The sequence below is a fragment of the Anarrhichthys ocellatus genome, unplaced genomic scaffold (genome assembly GCF_004355925.1).
Source record: "Anarrhichthys ocellatus isolate YVR2014 unplaced genomic scaffold, GSC_Weel_1.0 scaffold74, whole genome shotgun sequence".
NCBI lineage: Eukaryota > Metazoa > Chordata > Actinopteri > Perciformes > Anarhichadidae > Anarrhichthys > Anarrhichthys ocellatus.
Genome location: NW_022280104.1, coordinates 1,712,756 through 1,733,402, shown reverse-complemented (window position 1 = coordinate 1,733,402; position 20,647 = coordinate 1,712,756). Strand labels below are relative to the sequence as shown.

Genomic DNA, 20,647 nt, shown 5'->3' with positions numbered 1-20,647 from the left:
TGTATGTATGTATGTATGTATACGTATGTATACGTATGTATGTATGTATGTATGTATACGTATGTATACGTACGTACGTATACGTATGTATACGTACGTATGTATGTATACGTATGTATGTGTATATGTATATATATATATGAAGAAAGTAAAAAATAAGTTTATTTCACGCCAGAAGATCATGTTGTTGTCTAAAATCACTATTATATAAAATCTAAGAGAGCAAGCCATTTGTCTTTTAAAATAACTTCATGTGGGGTTCACCTTAATATGTCTTGGTCATGATGCCGCTAACTGTCAACAATTCTTCACTTTTGCAATAAAATCATTTTCAAATCAATATTTTGTGTCAATTATTCCACCCGACGCATTGCATCGTATTTCAGAAACGGCCAAGAAGTGTCTCTCTGCTAGAAACGGCCGGAAACGTACTAGCCATGTGCCAATACATGCTGTCAACCGCATACTGCTCTCAGTACCCTGCATAACAAAGTCCGTATCGCCACGCTCTGGATTATATATTACAAAGTCCTTTTACATTCAGTGAAAGATAAAAGCATCAGACAGGCCTGTGTTTGTCTTGAAGGTCTTTCATGTTTATCAATACCACAATTATGACCATTCATGATGTAAAAACTGTACGATTGGTTGAGGGTTTCTGTCTTATCTTTTCCAAAAAAAAAAGAAAAATACCTGAAGACCCAACGCAAACATGTTCAAACGTGTCTCCACGAGAGACATTGTTTTTCAGGCTTCCACATGGCTATAGACACACAAACACACACACATTTGGAAAGTTGGCAGGATTGATAAAAGTAATTATGAAACCTGAAATATAAAAAAATAGGGTAATAATAAAGTCAAACAAATGCAGATCACTTAGTTACATTTAAACAGATCAGATTCAACCAATAGATGGCAGCCACACATCATCACTGTTTCTGTTCACTCGTGGTAGCAAATCCCTCACAAAATAAAAATACATTCACTCATGAACATATCAGGACAAAGACGTGGGCTGACAGATTCATAGACTGATTGATTTCAATTTGAAACTGTCTTGTTGGAGATCTAAAACCCTTCAAGAAGACAATATTAAAGGATCAGCTAAACAGCCTTCCAGGTATTCCTTACGCTGTGGAATTATTATGAGGCCGGACGCTGGCAAATTTCTAAATGATTGCGTCTCCCAATCTTGATAGTTATGTTCCTTGTAACCTGCATTTAAGTAGATGTCAAATTTGTCATTGACATTGACAATAAATGAATATTACAATGTTTGAATACTGATAAAAACTTTTACTCAGTTTGACCACCCTAATTAATTTCTGAACTTCTAATTCCTGCTGACTTAAATACTTTGTGTGCGAGTTTGTCTACTTTTACCTTCAGCTCTATCTAGTTATTTTATTTAAAAACTGGTCCAATAAAATTCTCTATAATACATTTACTCAACTTAACAAATTTCTCTATAAGATATATGTATTTATACACACTGCAACTCCCGCATTTGTTACAAATTCCGTGTCCATGCGTCGTCAGAAAACATTTGTTTTCACATCTGATCAATCGCAATCAGGAGCTCTACTGCCGACCCTACTGCCCCAGTGATTTCTATTTGTCAGCTCACCAGCACGATAGATTTAACATAACGACACAATGTATATTTACATGTCGCAAGCCAATTAAAAGTCTTAATGCATGCTACTCAGTCATTGTGTTTGTCCTTAATTTTAGCATCAAATTGTACACAACCTTGTAAATGCAACATTATTTTCTAGGTTGAATTGGTTAATACTGTAGAATCGCTCCTCTGAGTGTGTGTTTGTGTGTCCCTCCCATCTATCCATCTCCCCCTCCCCTGAGTTCTGACACTACTTCAATTACATGGTGGCCTTTTGTGCCTTGGGCAGGGTGTGTGTGTGTGTGTGTGTGTGTGTGTGTGTGTGTGTGTGTGTGTTTCAGTGTATCTGTTGAGGCAGACGGTGTGGTGCCTGCTCCAGGACACCCACCTCGCCGCCGCCTTGTGCCCACTGGTCCTGCCCTGGGCTGCCCACAGGATGCTGACCTGCTTTGAAGCCCTCTTGTCATCAACGCACTGTAGACATACACACTTGCACAAGAAAGCCAATAACTCCTCAGAAGATCCTCTAATCTTTGTAAAGTCTGTAACACTCAGTCAGCCAAGTCTTCTTACGTCTGTTGACTTCCTCCGCCCGGAGAAATGCTCACATTTATCCGATGAAGCTTCAGTCAAGGACGGACAAACATTTTGATCAGTTGCAGTGTTTGGAATAGGCTGCTTGGGTCCAACGGTTATGAAATTCACTCTGCGGTCTTCTGCCACATGGAGAGGGATCCAAGCAAATGTACCTGTAACCTTTTTTTATCAATTAGCCTAACCATTGAATTAAAAAAAAAGGACATGCAAGTGAACAAAGGAGGTTGCCAGTTCCAATAACCAAACCAGCTGTGTGAAAGTCGGCTCCAAACTGGCAGGAATCCTTGGTTAGTTAATTGTCCAGGGTTAAGTGCTTGAAACATCATCTGTTTTTGTATGTTCTTCCCCTCGTTAAAAGGACTACTTTGACGTTTTGGGGAAAATGCTTAACGTTGAGCAGAGAGTTCAAAGAGATGGTTGTCTGTGCAGTAAATACGAAGCTACAGCCAGCAGCTGCTTAGCTAGCTTAGGTTATTTTAGCACAACGACTGGAATCAGCTTGCCTGGCTTTGTCCAAAAGTAACAAAATCTTTATCATCTCTAAACTTTGTGTAACATCTTGCATAATCTATACGGAAAGTGCAACAGTACATGTATGTTCTGGAGTATTTCTTGGCCAGGAGCAGTATAACTTCCAGATTCTCCGCTGGTTGCCCCTCAACTGCTCCCAGCCAGTTGTTCGACACATTTATCCCTCCTAAAATGGGGAATTCCCTTTTTAACACCTTTGTACGGACGAAACAGACAAGATATAACGTGTTTAGTAGTGACAGAGCAAGGCTAGCAGTTTCCCCGTGTCCCCGTCTTTAAGCTAGGCTAAGCTAACTGACTGCTGACTCTAGCTACATTTAAAGCTGAAAATGAGCCATAAATTTTTTAATTTCATTTTTTTTTTATTAAACCTGCAGTCCCCTAAGCTGACTATTTTATCCATGATGTTTCTGGAACATTTGCATAGCTAAATAGCCCGTGCTTGATGTACTTGTTCTATACATACAGCCCTCAGCTCTCCCCAGGGTCCTATAGCCTGATGTAGACATCTGCAGATGGGACCAGTGACAACATACAGCGACACATCTAAACATCCTCCTCCCTTTTTGTATGATACAAGAAAGTCATTAAGAACATTGATGCACCATCGCCCTTGTATGTTTTTTTGTTGTATAAAGTACACGGTATTATGTCTGTGTTTCTTCATAATAATTCAACTATTTACCAGATATCCCGACACACAGTGTTGAAGGACTTATCATATTATGCAGAAGGGATGTGCTCTCCTTATTTTTTGTGATTATTGAAAAATTGATGCTCCAGAATATTCACTTTTACTACAATATGAATATTGTTTTAATAATAATATTACTTTACTATTGCTTTGTCCTTAATTCAATTTGTTTATGAAATACCTTGTACGTCTGTGTGACATCAGTCCAGATAATGTGTTTCTGTCCTTTAGATCGAACACAAGTTGTTCTCTGGTGAACAACTGGTTTGAACTCACGTCAACCGACTCGGAGCTATTTAGCTGTTTTAGACACAGACAAGATTTTGTTTTTATTTTATTCAACCTTGATTTTTCCAGGAATATTTCCCATTGAGATTCAAAATTAATTTTTTGAGGGACTCCTTGACAAGATGGCAGCATAAAAAGTTTCATGTAAAAGAGCAAATAGTGGGCTTAAAACAGCAAAGAAAAAAAAAAAGATTTCACATAAAAGAAACAAACAACAGATTTATCCTGTTTTTACAATCTTCCATACATATTAACATACATACTGTCTGGCTCCATACCACCCCTCCCTCCGCTGTCTACATACCCATCATCCTCTCTTCTGTTCACTATGAATGCACCAACGATACTGACATAACACATAAAACCATATGACATATACAGGGATACATTCAGCCATCTAAACAGGTAGGTAACATTTGCAGATATGTGAAAAACGTCCCACACACAGATACACGCACACTCTTCAGTCACGGCCACATACAATCCCCGGCAGAGGCCCTGGGCCGTCACAGTCTGCAGTTCCGGGCCGTGGGGCAATTAGCAGTAATGGCAGGAAACTAGTTAGTGTTATCTGCTGCCATGGCGGCCTCCACTGGCACTGATATACTCTGGGCGGTCACGTAGAGACACAGACAGTCAGGCAGAGAGACTGGGAGGGAGGAGGAGTTGGACGGGTCAAAGAGCCAAAGCCCCTCCAGACAAATGTCCTGAGAGGACATTCATATTATTCACCTGCTGGGCGCCATCTTAAATAAAATAAACAGGAGACTTCAGGGAACCAGGAAATATGGTGTTTCGTCCCATATTGTCTGTTGTGAGTATAAAACTTAAAGGTTCTTTTTTTTGTTTCTTTCTTTCTGTTGTCAGTTATTGATCAGAGATTCTCAAAAAACAAATACAAAACTATAACATACACACTTACTAAGAAATCAATCAGCAATATATAAACCAGCAAAAATGATTCCTTGAATTAACATGTATTTTTATATATTTTGAGTAACAAGATGACATAAGGTCTTATCTATGTGCCACTGCCTCGTCTGGGCTGCGACTCCTGGCTGCAGCCACAATGTCTCTCTATTGTTTCAGCAGCCCGTCTCTCTTCCCGTATGCATGACACTACACACATGCCTATTGGGTGTCTGGGTGGGTGTGTTTTGGGGAGGGGGCAACGGGGATGACGGTATGAGTAGCACTGCAGAGCGTAAGAGGATGTGATGAGGGAGGCCCAAAAAAGCCCAAACAAAATAAACAGCAGAAATCCCTGAATGATGCTCGGACACAACAGTCACGTAGGTTTGACTAGCTGCAGGTCACATCAGCAGACTGGCAGGCGCACGTGGACGGTAGCTTTTATGGTCCGCTGTGATTGTATTTACGCAGCATTTATATCAACATCCGACAGGATTGTTGTTACACAGCAAGCCGAGTATTTCAAAGACTGATTAAAAAATAGTCATACTATGGGATTGTCTTGGAGCTCAGAATGTAGCTGATGCTAAATAACTTCATCAAACTGGTTATTAATGTATTTTCAATGTGCCTGTGAGCGAACACTGAAATGCCTAAATGTCAAAGTGGAAATGTTCTCTTTTATCTTGAATCTATCGCTCTACAAGGGAACAGAAAAACAGACAAAGGCAATTTTGTATTTAAAAGGCTATAAGATTGGAAGATGCCTACTTGATTTTTATAACTCAGACTGTTGAAGCATCATATTAAAGGTGCTAAATACGAGATTGGGAGCATTTCGTTTTACCCTCAATGGCTCTCAACATGGCCAGTGGCTCATAGCTAATGGTGCTAAAAGTACAAAATACAGCAAACGTGCTGGCAGAGCTAACAGTGTGTACCTGAGTGGGAAGAGGGTGAGTGCTAGGCTTCAACAATGATGACACATTCTGTTTTGGTCAAATAGAGCTGAGCTGTTTGATTTCATGCGATACGGTAGCCTCAGGTTGTATGCCGCTCCTCTCTTCACATCAACCACGACCTACTGAACCGCTACGAAAGTATTTTATTGTGAGTTTGTGTGTGTGTGTGTGGGTGTGTGTGTGTGAGAGAACGTACTGTATGTGTTTATGTATGAAACATTCCCTTTTCCCTTCATCAACTCTCCGAGGCAGCAGCTCAGCAAAAGAAAAGGTCTCAGTCAACACTAGAAGCTTAGATAAGGCCCGCTAACAAATTACTTGCACTAATGTAGCATGGAGAGGCTACGTGCCAGTATACCCAACACTGTGTCACTCAAACAGTCACCCCGTCCACTTCTTAAATGTAAATGTACAAATATCAGTTGTTCTTTACGTTGCGTCAACTTAAATGCTTCCACTTTCCAACCAAAAATCCTGAACGCAGCCGTTCCCTACTAGATAAAAATTCATTCATAAAATGTATTTTGTTCCCTCATTCTCTCAACATCATCAGGCAACTGACTGAAAAGCACAGCAGGCCGTCGTAATGATGTCTGCTAAATGAGACGCTGCATGTGTTTGGAAGAAAACATCCTTAACGGAAACTCTAGTAAAATATCAGCTGCTGGCAAACCGCTCGCAGCCGGCTGCAAAATAAACTATGATTCAAATAAACAGGGCTCCAGTCTAGTAAATATTGTTTGTATTACTTAACTGGGATAGGGTCAACAGCTTCCCCTTCAGTTCAAAATGTCAATGGAAACGTTCCCCATTGTATGAGATGTATGTCATTTATGTAATCCTTTGGTAACTTACTGATTCTAAATGGAAAACAAATCTAATTCGGGTCTAAGTTCATCTGAGCAGCAAGTAAGAAGAGAAAGTTAGGGCCAAACCAGAAACTCATTTGACATGCTGCTTTGTTTGTCTACAAAAAAGACATTTGATTATACGAAGCACATTTAAAGATGCTTGGTTTCTAGACAAGCTGACTGCACACCAGCCTACCATCTGTCTTCCTACTATTGTTGTTGCTGATTGTATTTTGAATTGTAGTGACTTACAGTAACAATGACAGAGGCTGACTTCAGATGACAGATTGATGATGGATTGAATGTGTGTGAGTGAGTACTTCATCATTTCTTCACTAAATTTAACACATTTTCCTTCAACTTGTCAACAGATCTAAATTGCCGTCACACATTACACAATTAAAAAATGACTTGAACTTAGTGGAAAACAGCTCTAGATTTAAGCACCAAACATTTATGTCAGACCCAGATTCTCAAACTTTGTCCCGCATCCTATTGCTGTGTGTCCATAAATGCCTCAGTACCATTTCGATCAGTTGTTCCTCTTGATGTAAAATGAAGTAATTCCTATAGTGCACTCTGTAGTGCTCAGTTCTCACACTCTGATTGTTGTTGCGAGGCTATAATTTAATCGGAGCGATGGAACATCTGCAGCTGGATCCGCCAGAGTCGCATTAGATGTTCAGATGAAAGATCTGATGGCGACATCATGATTGTTTAGACTGCCCAACTGTTTGATGAGGGACATGGCTGAAAAATCCCTTTTTGCCACTCTCGCCTCCTCATATCCTCCTCCTCTTTCTGTGGGCATAGTGGGGTGCTGTGCCCCTGACTTTTGGCTTGCACAGCCATAGTTTATCTTAATGAAGTTCATCCTGCCTGTTGGGCCCTGACAAAAAAATCCCAGATGCTAACCGAGCAGACGGACAGATGTTAGAAGCCTGTGTCTATCACCTGCCTGTGGCCTCTGCTGATCCACAATGAGTTTCCTGTATGGCACAAGAGGCCAGGAAGAGAGGAGCACAGAGAAGGAAGTAGACCGGGTCACTCCCATTATTAGCTGAAGACGGTGCAGAGGTCTGGCTAAACGCTGGGCTGGTCCGGTCCAGAATAGACGCAACACAGTAAAAACACACAATGCACGCACACACGGTGTACAGGAGGAGAACACACTGTGTTTGTTTATTAGTTGTTTATGTGACAACAATGGTTGGCTTAAACAGAGGTTTAGATGACCTCAGGGCATCTCTTTCAATGTCTTCTCCGTGTATAAATATACGCTGGATAAATATAGCCAGACGATGCACTGCTGTCACTTTCACATGCTAACAATGGAGAATCTAGAGGAGAAGTGAAGTTTTTCTTTTGTTTGGAGTCGTCCGGTCTGACACTATTTTAGTAACAGTGATTATGTTACAGACGTGAGCACAAACCATGGCTCTGCCTGCGAGGAATAAGCAGTACTTGGATTAGTGTGATGTTAATTACAACTGCACTGTTGCAGGATTGTTTTTGCAAACTAAATGATTACATGTTTGTCCTCTTAAATAAACGTAAAGTCATTTTATAATTGTTTTATACATAGTAAAGGTAAGATGATATGTACTAACCAGTTGTCATATAATTACTAAATACTGAGTATATGTTAACAGAGCAGAGTGATAAATAGAGGGCTGCAACAAAGTGGGACTAAAGTAATCATGAAAATGATTCTGACATCCTTAAACGTTTATTCAAATCAGTGTAAAGTTATGTGTCCATTCATTTATCTTGAAACAGAGACACAATGAATACAAACACAGTTATATTAGTTGCTGTAAGGGGAAATGTGTGACCTAATATAATTTTGAGTTTGTCCAAAACAACTGCCCAACAAACATGAGAGTGGAAAGAAGATTTTCAGAGTCTGAGTCAATCTAATGTTTTGAGTTTCACCTTTTTGAGTTTGACTTTTAACTGTTCAAATCAGTATTTTTTTAATTTTACAGATTTACGGATGATCATAACTTGACCTTGGAGATTGCTGCAGCTTGACTGAAGGGTGTGGAAGCAAAAATAATCAAAGAAATGAATACTCCTGTCTCAAATATTTAACACTTTGGTAGTTTAGGCTGTTATTTGCTCTAATCTTCTCCAATAATCACCCTGAACAAGCTTTCAAAGGCAACACTACAGCATAGAGCAACTTTGAAAGTTGCTGCTCACTTTTAATGAGTCCGATTGAACCTTTTAATTCCAAATCCACATCTAGACTTCTTAATGATATCAAACTGTTCAGAGCTCATTTCAGTGAGCTTATCATGTGAAGAGAACACACACACACACGGTGATGGTGCTGCTCTTTAGTTTACGTCAAACATACTTTCCGCTGGGTGGAGAGGACAAGTCTGCCAGTGACATTACGCACGAACCATTCTGGTGTCACAAGCTAAGCACTGATTATTATCTTTTTGAGTTCTTCCTGCATCTTGATGTTACAGTAATACTATAGAGTGACGACATTGTTGCATTGTATTTATTTATTGGTTTATTTGAATGGGACTGTGTACATTAATAAAAACATTTCTGCAAATGCGCCAGAGTTAGCCAAAAGGCTATTTTTCATCTGTAGTCCCAAAATTGGGAACGATGGTATGATTGCTCCTAATTTTGATTTGTTTTCTACATTATTAATACTTCAGTTTTTAACTTTGACGGGAAATATCCTGTCAGCCGTAGGAATTTGATTCATTTTTATTATTTAAGTTTTTATAAAGTGGAGACATGGAAGCTCTAGCAATTTTTGAATAATTGATAAGTACTTTCTGCAGAAGGGTTTGCACAAGTGAAGGTTAATCCTTGTTTCCAGACTCATATTGTCTTCTGAATCTGGGACTGGGACTGTGAATCTGCATCCGTCCGTTTGTCAAGCACAATATTGCAAACACCACTGATCAGAGCTCAGTCAAACTCAAAGGAACAATGCGTCTGTGTTCAGTACAATAATATCCTGATATCCTAACATGATATCCAAAAGGGGACAAACAATTATGTGTGTAATGTTTTGCCTTTGGCAACACAGTTTACTGAGTTTAAAGTTACATAAACCAATATGCCAAGCTTATCATAGCCAGGATACTTAAAGACATCCACGCTGGTCTGTTTTATCCAGAGAGTGAGGGTGTGTTTTCTCCAGTCACGAGAGTCTGTCTCTCTCGCTCTTCCTACCTGTCTTGTCCTCGTGTCTTCAGCTGTCACATCATTGTCTGTGTGTTACATGCAGCTGTTTATGTATACATTACTGTGTCTGTATCAATTATATATATATATATATAAAGACTGAAAAAATGGCTTATGTAAATGTATTGTATTTTTTACTACATACAATGTATTTTGTATATTACATAGCAACATAAGAGTTTTCATGATCTCTGTCAAAACGCATAAGCAAGCACCTAAAACAGATCCAGTTTAGATCTGTTTAGTTGACGAAGGTCTGTAACTGTAACGAGCTGCTTTCACTGTGTGGGTGGAGAAGACAAGGTACTCTGTCTGTCCACACTGGTTCCGTTTAAAAGCTTATTTTAAAAATTTTAAATTGAGTATCGATTTGTTGTTGTTGTTGAGCCTTAGGCCTGCAGTAACACAATGTGGACAGCAGAATCAATTAAAACATTTACGATAGTCAACAAGAAGTGCTTAAAATAATGTGATGTAGGGCGCTGTGTGTGTGCCCACCCTCGTTAATGGTCCTTGTTAACAGCCCTCATTATGAGCACACTCTGACCTAATGAGCCATAATAGCTCTTCCTGATAATCAACTTGATAGGTGGCCCCTTCGGACTCTCTGCCCGTTTCATTGGCTGGTCGGACGGCGGCGTAGAGACACTGATAGGCTATCACGGGGGAGGTGGGAGGGGCTGGCTGGCTGTTGGCCAATAGAAGTGATAGGACCCAGAGGAACACAACTTGACTGGCAACAGGCACTAACGCCACACGATGAAAGAGTAGTGACGTACAGTAAGCTGTGGGATTGGGTGTTTCAATTTAGGATACTCATTTTGCTGACCCCTTAATCCCTTTCATGTAAAGCACGAAGCATCACCCTTTGGCAAATGACCAAAACTGCTGTTCAGAGTTTTGTGACGAACCCAATGCATGAACCCCCCCCCCCCCCCCCCCCCCCCCAGATATTCCTGTAAGGATCCCGGTGGTTCACAGCAGGCATTTTGACATGTCACAGTAGAAAAGCACAGGTGTAAAGAATGATGGCTGAACTTCATTTAGCTGCTTCCGTTTTCAGGCTCCTGGTATTGGTCACGCTGGCTCACAGTCACACTGTCATGGCTTATTGGGAAACTTGAATAGAGCGAAGCCATTGTTGATGTTGTAAGTAAGACTAGTGTTTTTCCTATGTCAAAATGTCTGCTGTTTAAAATAAATTTGATTCAAAGTTATAAAGCTTAATGATGCTAATTCAAAAAGCCACCGTCAACTGTAAGGGATTTAAGTTTTAAAGCGCTCCTAGCGATGGATATTATGTGTTACAATATGTTTACTTGTAGAAGGTTTAAACTAAAGTGAGAGTTACTGAATTTGTTGTGCACTAAGAGAGAAACCAGAGAATTTATGACACCGCCATAAAGTCAGAGAGAGGGGGATGTTGCTGAAGAGTTTCTGAGCACAGCCTTCAAGAAGAGGGGAGGAATGGGTCAAGGAAGTGGCCGACTGAAGTCCGAAGGGTTCAGCCAATCACTGAGCTGATCGATGGGCTAAGGAATGTGTAATATGAGACATTTCAGAGACTTTGGAGAGACAAAGAAACTGTGAATCCCCGGAGATAATCAGACCTCATCTGGACCATGAGGCGGACACACCAGTCTGTCGTGTGGTGCAGATGGGGCCTCTATTTCATGAAATATTACTGTTGATAGTGTAATTCAGTTTGTAACTGCATTTGCTTTTGTTAGTATATTAAATTCCTTTTGATTTAAACTTCAACCAGCTGATTCGGCCATGCTTAATGATGGAAGAAAGAGAGCAGGGGGGGCTGCCTCTTCTCCTCTGCATGCTTCTTCTCCTCTGAACAAGGAGGGGGGCTTTTTCCTTTACCTTTTGTTTGAGAAATTTTGAACATAACACAACACACCACTGACTTTAATCAAAATGTTACTTTGATGTGACTTTGACTTGACTACATGAATTAGATGATTAAATGTTGTAGGCCTAGTTCACGATCAACACCCTCAAATACAGTTTATTTTGCAATCACCGGGTATGAGCTGTTAAGTCAAGTGAAGAAAATGTTTTCTTTGCAGTAGAATGGGTGTCATTGAGGTCGTTGATTTCAGCATCCTAAAGGACGTACGTTTTCAGGAAATGTGAACGGTGGCAGTGTTCGGCACACTGGGTGAGCAGTTTGTTCCGTGTGCTTGAGAAGCATGTGAACCTTTTGTGAACGATGGAATGATAAAAAAATATCTTTTCCCCATCTCTTCTTCCCCTGAGGGGGCTTTCATCCGGTGGCCTGGAGGAAGAGAGAGGGAACAGGGTGGAGTGAGAGAAGGCGAGAGACAGAGAGAGAGGAGAGGTAAAAAAACTAGAAAAAAAAGGGACAGACAAAGGACAGGTATAGGGACAATTGTTAGCCAAGGAAAAGAGAAATAGATTGGAATGAGAGGGGCACGGACATCATTCAGTCATCTCCTCCCATTTCTCCAACAGTAACTTGGTTGGGGTTAAAGGAGGATGAGAGAGCAATGCTTTCGCTCTCTCTCGCCCTCTCTCTCTCTCCCTCTCTCCCCCACCCCTCTCTCGTTTCCTCTCATCTCCTCTGCTCTTGTGCTCCTATATAACCTCTGACACGGACCCTCTCCCTATCATGCTCATGTTAGGTGGTTAGGAAATAACAGGTGTCTGCTTGTCAGTGTGATATAGAGTCACATATACTTAAGGTGAGAGGTTCATTTTTTTACTAGTATTTGGGCATTCTGTCCAGCTGTGCTGACTGGAAAACCTTCAGACTCAACAGACAAACTGCAGAGTTTTGATCTCAAGTCATACAGGATTGGCAATCAGCAGCTGGGTGAACATGATGAAGCAATCAGCTGTCATCCTAAAGATGGCCTTGATGCTGCTGCTGCTGCTGCACGGCACGGGTAAGATCTGTTGACTTTATTAAGATTTCTACAAGAAAGACAGAGTCATAATGATATGTTTTAATACACACTGCATGGCTAGAATATGGAGACTTAGAGCAAAAGTAGGTTTGTCTTGGTGATTTAAAGTGTAAGCAGGAATAACAGTTAGATGTCCTGATGTCCTTAGTTCAGATGATCTTCATGTCAGATGCTTCAAACCACATCTGTCTTTTTTGCACCATGACCTACTTTGTTATTTTCAACAGACATTATGTCATAATGTCAACATGGCTACATGTGTTATTTCAGCCCATTTTTTTATGTTTAAAAAGGATAAATAATTATATTTACTGTCAGTGAATTTGTATTTTTGTTGTTAATTTATTTCTGCCAAAGTAAGTTTAGTAATCATAAGAATTTACAATGTGGATGTTAAATTAAACTGTTTTGTCATCAACTCAATGTTAGAAACAGGTGCAAAAGAAAAACAAAACTCTTCTCCTCCTCCTCTAGATGCAAAGATGGAAATCATTACCACTAAGCTAGACATTGAGGTGGGAGAAGAGATCTTCATGTTGTGTAAAGGTGAGTCATTTCAATTTAATTTGCTGACAAATGAAGCTCGTCCATGTGAATGACATTTTTCAGTTTGAAAACTTCTTCTAGATGTTTAAAAGTAAGCATGTTAAAGCATTTATTTTCACTCTGTCTCTTCCTACTTTGCTGCTCCTCTCCTGTCCTAGCTGGGGGAGAGGGAGATATAACGTGGAAGAAGGACGGGAGTGACATTGACGTGGAAGACGGGGTGTCAAAGATGGATGAGTCTTCTTCTAAATTGGTCATTAAGAAGGCTTCGATGCAGGATGCGGGCAAATATACCTGTCTGTGTGATTTCGACAACGGAGACAAAGATAACGTTTTAATACAGCTGTATGTTTATGGTACGTAACAGATGGCAGTTGTTGCTGAACCTGTCTACTGTAACTAATCTTTTATTTAGCTAGGAAATAGAAATTGGTAATATTCAGCAAATTGTATAACAAACCAACCCACATTTTGATGATGATACCCTTCATTTTCTTGCTGTGTTGCATAGAAAGTAAGCATCTTAAGCATTCTCTTCTTTTGTCAGAGGGTCCATCATTTGGGAGCACCAACACCTACCATGAGTTTCTGAACGGCATAGATGGATTGGTGCCATGTCTGGTGACCGGCCAGCCAGTCGTAGATGTTCACTGGCTCAGAAACAGAGAAGAAATCTCCTCTGATGGTAGGACCAGCACCCTGGGCATGGAGGTCTCCTGATGTTTGAAGGGTTATTTCATAGTTTACAAAAAAGCTTTGCACATTTTGTAAACTTGACATGACTGAATATTGGACTCTCATGCAGCAACATAACTTTCTTTTCTGTCTTTTTGTGTTTTTTGCCTCTTTCTTTACCATTTCTAATCTTTCCATCACTCTGTCTGTCTCTGCATTTCTATCCTGCCATCTCTGACTCCAGCAGGACGGCGTGTGCATCGGCTGTCTGATAACTCAGTCCTCATTGAAAATGTGAAGCGAGAGGATGCTGGGACATACGTGTGTGAGGCTCAGATCAGAGGAAGGCCCATCAAACGGCAACTCTCCGTCTCCGTTGTTGTCAATGGTCGGTTTCTTTTACACATGAATATTAAATAATAATAATCATAATAATACATTTTATTTATAGAGCATTTTTCAGAATAGTGATAGTGAAGAAACACCTGATAGTGGTCAGGGGGTGACAGTTTGTTTATGACACAAAGATCCTTTCTTATGTGGGTAACATAATTGTGCCAATGAGTGTTATGGTTAGGGATGGCTTAATTTTGCTTTGAGTCATAATGATGCCATAATAAAACTGAAGTGTTAACAATGCATGATTTGGAATAAAAAACGTGATTCCCTCCTGCAGCTCCTCCTTCTGTGCATCTGGGAGAAGTGATGAAAACAGTGATTGCCGGACCAGAAACCAACGTTTCCCTGGTGTGTTCGGTGGACGGCCAACCACAACCCAACATCACCTGGATCATGTAAGTCCTGACTTTGGGAGAGGTGTGTGTGTGTGCGTGTGTGTGCGCGTGTGTGTGTGCGTTTGCGTGTGTGTGTGGTCTCTGCATGACATGCCCCAGTGTTTAAAATCCATATGAATAACAAATCCCTGTAGCATTACTCATTGTGTGTTCTGCTCTGCTTGTCCTCCTCCCAGGCCGGCGACGTTTGACCCTTCACATCATCAGTTTAACTCAGACCGCAGCGAGTTGACTATCAGGTCTGTTACCAGGGCCGACTACGGAGGGTACATCTGCACCGCCACCAACAAGATAGCTGAGAGCAGTGCCACCATTATGCTTCATGTTTATGGTAAGTTCAATTTCATATGATATTTTTCCACCCCTCTGATAACTTCATTAGATCACCAAAACACAACAAACAACAACGACATACAATAAAAATGAACTTATAATCACTACATGAACCTGCTATTGGGGACATGTTTACTGTATCCTGTTGTGCTATCATGACACATGAGATGTTTCATTTCAGAGGCCCCAGAGGTGTTTGTGTCAGCAGAGCAGCAGAGTGTATCAGTGGGCGAGAGAGTCTCTGTGTCCTGTAACGTCTCTGGCCATCCTCAGCCTGAGCTACACTGGCTCAACAAGCACAACGGACGCACACTGGTAAGAGTTTATGGTACACACACACACACACACACACACACACACACACACACACACACATATACAACATCAGCTGCCAGTCTCAATCAATCTGACATTTGTAGCCAGTACTTTTCAGCCCCTACAGCTCTGACAGTCCAGTCTAGTTAACTCCATGTTACTGTTGCTACGTGTTGACTTTCCACACTGTTCAGCTACTCCAACAACGTTATATTTGAGCATTAAAGACTTAAGATTGCTCCAATATATGATTGGACATTTCCTTTTGTGCCTCCCTCTGTCAGGACTCTACCTCTGGACTTGTCCGTGTTGTTGATGGTGCATTGGTGATTAATGAGGTAGTGCCCTCTGATGGTGGAATATATTCCTGCATGGCTGTCAGCACCTCTAGAAACGCATCGAGAGACGTTGCAATACACAGTAAGAGTTTCTGTCTGTCTTTGCCTTTGAGACAAAAGTTGAGTGGAGGAAAAGTAGATTTAATCTTTACTTATAACCATGACACTTACACGTTTCTATCTTTCTCTGACCTGCCTCCTTACACACAGCCCAGCCTGGTCCGCCTCACTACCTGTCAGTCTCACCTGGACTAACCTCAGTCCTCTTCTCCCTCAAAACTCCACCCATCAGTGGAGGAACACCGATCACAAGCTTCGTCCTGCAGTGGAGGCAAAGTGCAGCGGAGCAGTGGAAGGAGATCACAGTCCCAGCTTCAGGTAAAACATCTGTTTTTCAAAGGGGCTTTTATAGTTGTGTATCATGACTCTCAGGAGAAAAGCAGATCAGTGAGTGAATCATTTATACTTTAAACTGCTGATACCATCACCTCACATTTAATCATTCTGTAGATCCCCTAGCCATCCCCTCCCTCACGCCGTACACGTTGTACACAGTGCGTTTGGCTGCCTTGAATGCAGTGGGAGTGGGACAGTTCTCAGACAAAAACACCGTCCGCACCCAGGGATTACGTAAGTGGTACACACACTACATTAGCAACAATCGCTGTCAACACACACCACATTCATATATCATATGTGTGGAGCATTGTATACATATTTACATGATGTACAATGTATGTTTAGTGTAGGTGCAAGTATTCCTGCATGCCAGTGTTTATATGTCTTGCAAGCAAGGCTTTTCCTCCTCATCTGCCATCACTCATTTTTCTTATTCATCTTTCATGCAACCGTCATCTGCTGCCTGACGTTCATTCATGCTGCTGATGACACCATTTAATCCCCTGTGATCCATCCTCAGGAGGTAAAGTACCCACAGTGATCCACTAAACAATGAAGAAATAAACTGACATGCCCAGTCAACCTGTATATATTTGTCTATATCATGGAAGCTCATCAATTGGTCATAAATTCTTTCTTTTCTCTTTGCCTCCTGTCCATAGGTGAACCAGACAGCCCTGTTTTGTTGTCCAATGAGATGAAAGTAGAGGGCAACTCCTTCTCTGTCCCCCTTAAACAGACTGATGATGGTGGAACTCCTCTGCTGCACTTTGACGTACGATACAGACAGGTAAGAGACCCCGTGAGCCTGTCTTGGCCTTTCTCAATGAATCTCTCCTTTTGTTTGTGTTGTTTCCTTACTTTCATCCTTCGGTTCCATATGCTCTCTCAGGATAAAGAGAGAAGTGAGTGGAAAGAGATGCAGCTGCCGTCCAATGCTGACTCTATCTCCCTTCAAGATCTGTCCTACAGCTCAGAATATCAACTGGAAGTTTTATCCGTCAACCCTAATGGTTCCTCTATCCCTGCCATGTTCAACTTCTCCATTGCAAATCAGCCTGGTATGTGGCCTTTCACTCCTTATATCATACACTTAAACTGGCCTAAACTATGAACTGGGAGCGGTGACACAAATAGAGACTAACTGCACCTCGTCATTGTGGTGTGACAGATCCACTCACAAAAAACGTGTTGCTTGCCACAATGGAGGTGTTTGCCATACTTTCAGTTCGGTCACCTTGACTCTTTCATCTCCCTCATTCAGTCAAAGTGAGCAGCATGACCAAAGGCCAGGTGGTTATCATCGTGATGGTGATCTTCCTGGTGGTATTCCTGGTGGTAGACGCCACCTGCTGCTACAGAAATCGCTGCGGCCTGCTCATGTCCATCGCTGTGAAAGTCTTTGGACAGAAAGTCCCAGGCCACCAAATGATTGGAGAAGGAGAAGGAACCAACGGGTAAGTAGGTGTTGGATAAGTATTCACGTATATTTTCACTATTTATGTCCGTCATTAAGTTGTCGTCATCATATTTCAAACCCTTTGTTTGACGGCAGAGAAGTGAAGCTGAAGGGTATATCCACTCCGAGAGGCAGCGTGCAACATTCGGAGGCGGGGGTGCAGACACTCACTAAGGACGGGGGGCCGCTCACAGAGATCACCTGCGACAAAGCCCCGCTTACCAAACACGAGTATGTTCATTCATTCCCATAAACAGCAAACCTAAGTTTAAACACCCGCTGTAAGCTGTTTCCTTTCACTCTGATAACAAAGCGTTCTCCATCCTTAGACAATTAAAGGAATGAGCTGCAAACCCAATTATATCCTTCCATGAATGTTTTTTTAAAGTCAGTGTCCCTGCCCACCATGCAGAGATGTTGTAAAACATGTGTAATGGAACAGAAATAGGTTGTTGAAGACTTTGATGTTGAGATCGATGTTGAAATCAAAGACTACATGTAGTTATTATGAAGAAAATCTCCTTGAAAATCTCCTCGATCTGTCTGCACAGCACTCTGGCAACAACAGTGTTTGACTCGAGGAAATGATAAAACTCTGTCTTATGGCTATTTCTGCTCATTCAGACTATAGCGCACGGAGATCAAATCTCTACCACAGAGTAAATGATTGATCTACATTTATATGTTTTTATACCAATGTCTTATTTTCTTTCACGCAGGAAAAAGCAGGCGAGCAGAGACATGCACACCGCCAACGCATGAGGCCAGAAACCTGAGAAACAAGAAAGAAGGAGTGTGAGAAAACAAGGATGATGTACAGACAACAAGAGAAGATATCAAACAACCACTCAGTATGAATGACTGAGTCGAACCGTCGGCGATCTCTACATTCAATACAACTGCTATGGGAAAGGCGTCTGTGTTGTTGGAGTGAGAGGATGGCATGAAATCTCACAGCTTCCAGTTCACATGAAGATTGACACAGGCTGCAGGCAGGGGGCGATGTCATTTTGTGTTTTTTGTGTTGTTCTGCGTGCTCTGATTTAGATTGGCTCAAATGACAAAGTCTCATTTTACAGGGTAATCGTGTTGTCTGTGTTTTACAGGGTAAACTTGTTGGTGTTTTAAATAATTTTTTTGTTTGCTATATTTACTAAAAGTCACACAAAAATGTTGACCTTCTGCATTTTGAATGTTGTACACATACACATGGTCGTGTTTTATTGTTTTACTATTTGTTATTGTATCATGATATCCTGTGTAATGCATTGGAAATATTCCTCCGTTAATGATGTGTTTCATATATATCTTTTAAGTGTTTTTCACTTTTTATCGACATGCATTGTAGCTGCTCTTCTGATGATTATGTAAGTGTAAACATATTTTTAAAAATCAAATAACACTGTAGTTAACACTGTATTCAGCATTAACTTAACCTATCTAACCTTTATATAATTACCATGCACTAATATGTATTGTTTTCAAACCATACATGAGAGATATTTTTATTGTTATACATCATGAGAGGCTTTGAACTTGAAGCCATATTTGACTTTGTAACCAACTTAACTGTTGAGCACTTCTTTTTGGATGAACTTTATATACGGTCGGCAAATGACACTTGCCATGTAGGGAACCTCTAATTAAAATCAGCTTTTATTACGAGAACCTTCCTTAAAGTACCTGTAATAATATGTGATATGTAAAACATATACATAACAAAATGTTTTAATGCTGTAAGTTATTTCATTTTAATAGTCACTATATTTCCAGTAATCAAATATGTTCAAGTGAAAATGTTTTAAGTCAAATATTTAACTTGCAGCTTTTTTGATTTGAGATACTTTGACATAATTATGTCATGTTTGCAAATTGCCTGACCATGTTAATGAAGTGTTGATGTAATATTGCATTAAACACTGTACACTGTACCTACACATGTCATTACATCTTTGTGTTTGATAAAAACATGGACTGTTGAATAGCTTTATGTCTTTTGTGCTCACCAAAACCTCCATCACAAACAGGGTGGAATAGGAGGGCTGGTGGGTGGGCGTATGGTGCTCACCAAATGAATGTTTTAGCCTCTTCATCTCATACAGTAGAATTATAATTTACAGTTAAGGTCTTTAAGGGCTGTCAAAAATGTAAAAATTTGAATTGAGGGGTTTGGAATATTTGGCAAAGCTGTCCAAAACTACGGCTATCAGTGTATTTTCCTGGTTATGTTATTTCCCTGATTGACTCACATTTAAACAGTAAGGCAAACGGCTATTGATAACAGTGGACTTGGAATGTTTTAACTTTTAAATAATTGTATTTGGATAAGTCACACCAGATTTGCCCATTGAACTCTAAATTTCCAGAATTCCTGCCATGCCGTCTCCTCCACCAGATGTCACACAAAAACCTTTGCATAGTTTGGGTTTTGGGACCCTGTTGTGAAATGCTTTCACACTTTGACAGCCGTGTGTCACTCATCAGGAGGAGGATGAAACTGTTAGAGCTCTGATGTTGGTCTTGCACAGACATGAGTACAGGGAGGAAGTGGAGGGTTAGCAGAGATGCCTGAGTCAAAGCTGAGTCAGACCGTCATTAAAGAGTGAGTGATAAAAGATGTGGCAATCAAGACTTTGAAGGTGCTGAGGGGTGCGTGACACATTATATCATTTAACACTTTAATCAAAATTATGTTTTCAAATGAGACATTGACAACCATGACTAAGTGCGATTTTGAGGCACTTGTACTTGACTGGAGTATTTCTATTTTAAGCTTATACCTTTAACTTTTTTTACTCTTCATCTGACAGCTGTAGTTTACATTACTGTGCTTATTCTAATCTTCATACAATCAGATTATAAAATATGGATTGTTACAATTCAAACAGCCCAGCACAATATTAAGTATCTGATGTGAGTTATACTTACCTACCTAGCATATTCTTATGATAACAATATATTCTCCCAGTGACTGTTTTTAATTAAGTAGGGCTTTATTTAATTTGATTGACTCAGTAACAGTTTTTTAATCTGTGATGGAGTATTTTTATATCTCAACATTTATTTCTCCACTGCGCCATTATGCAGAGTTAAACCTGGAAGAAACAGTAATGGTCGATACACAGACACATGCAAATATGAGACACACTTAAAAAAAATGTTTGAATATAA

At 40.5% G+C, this 20,647-nt stretch overlaps 1 protein-coding gene across 2 annotated transcripts; it reads left to right on the top strand.

Annotated features, from left to right (window-relative positions):
• Positions 1–12,314: 12,314 nt before the first annotated feature.
• ncam3 (neural cell adhesion molecule 3) lies at positions 12,315–19,455 on the top strand. Of its 2 annotated transcripts, none has more exons than XM_031873760.1 (16): positions 12,315–12,596; positions 13,092–13,163; positions 13,322–13,519; positions 13,711–13,848; positions 14,086–14,226; positions 14,515–14,632; positions 14,809–14,963; positions 15,147–15,280; positions 15,565–15,700; positions 15,829–15,996; positions 16,129–16,249; positions 16,678–16,807; positions 16,910–17,078; positions 17,282–17,474; positions 17,573–17,707; positions 18,196–19,455. In XM_031873760.1, exons 1-16 carry the CDS (start codon positions 12,530–12,532, stop codon positions 18,236–18,238), a joined length of 2,118 nt encoding a protein of 705 aa, XP_031729620.1. In that variant the 5' UTR covers positions 12,315–12,529; the 3' UTR covers positions 18,239–19,455. The 2 variants fall into 2 exon arrangements, with proteins under 2 accessions (XP_031729620.1, XP_031729619.1); XM_031873759.1 differs by having other exon boundaries at positions 14,083–14,226.
• Positions 19,456–20,647: the final 1,192 nt, after the last annotated feature.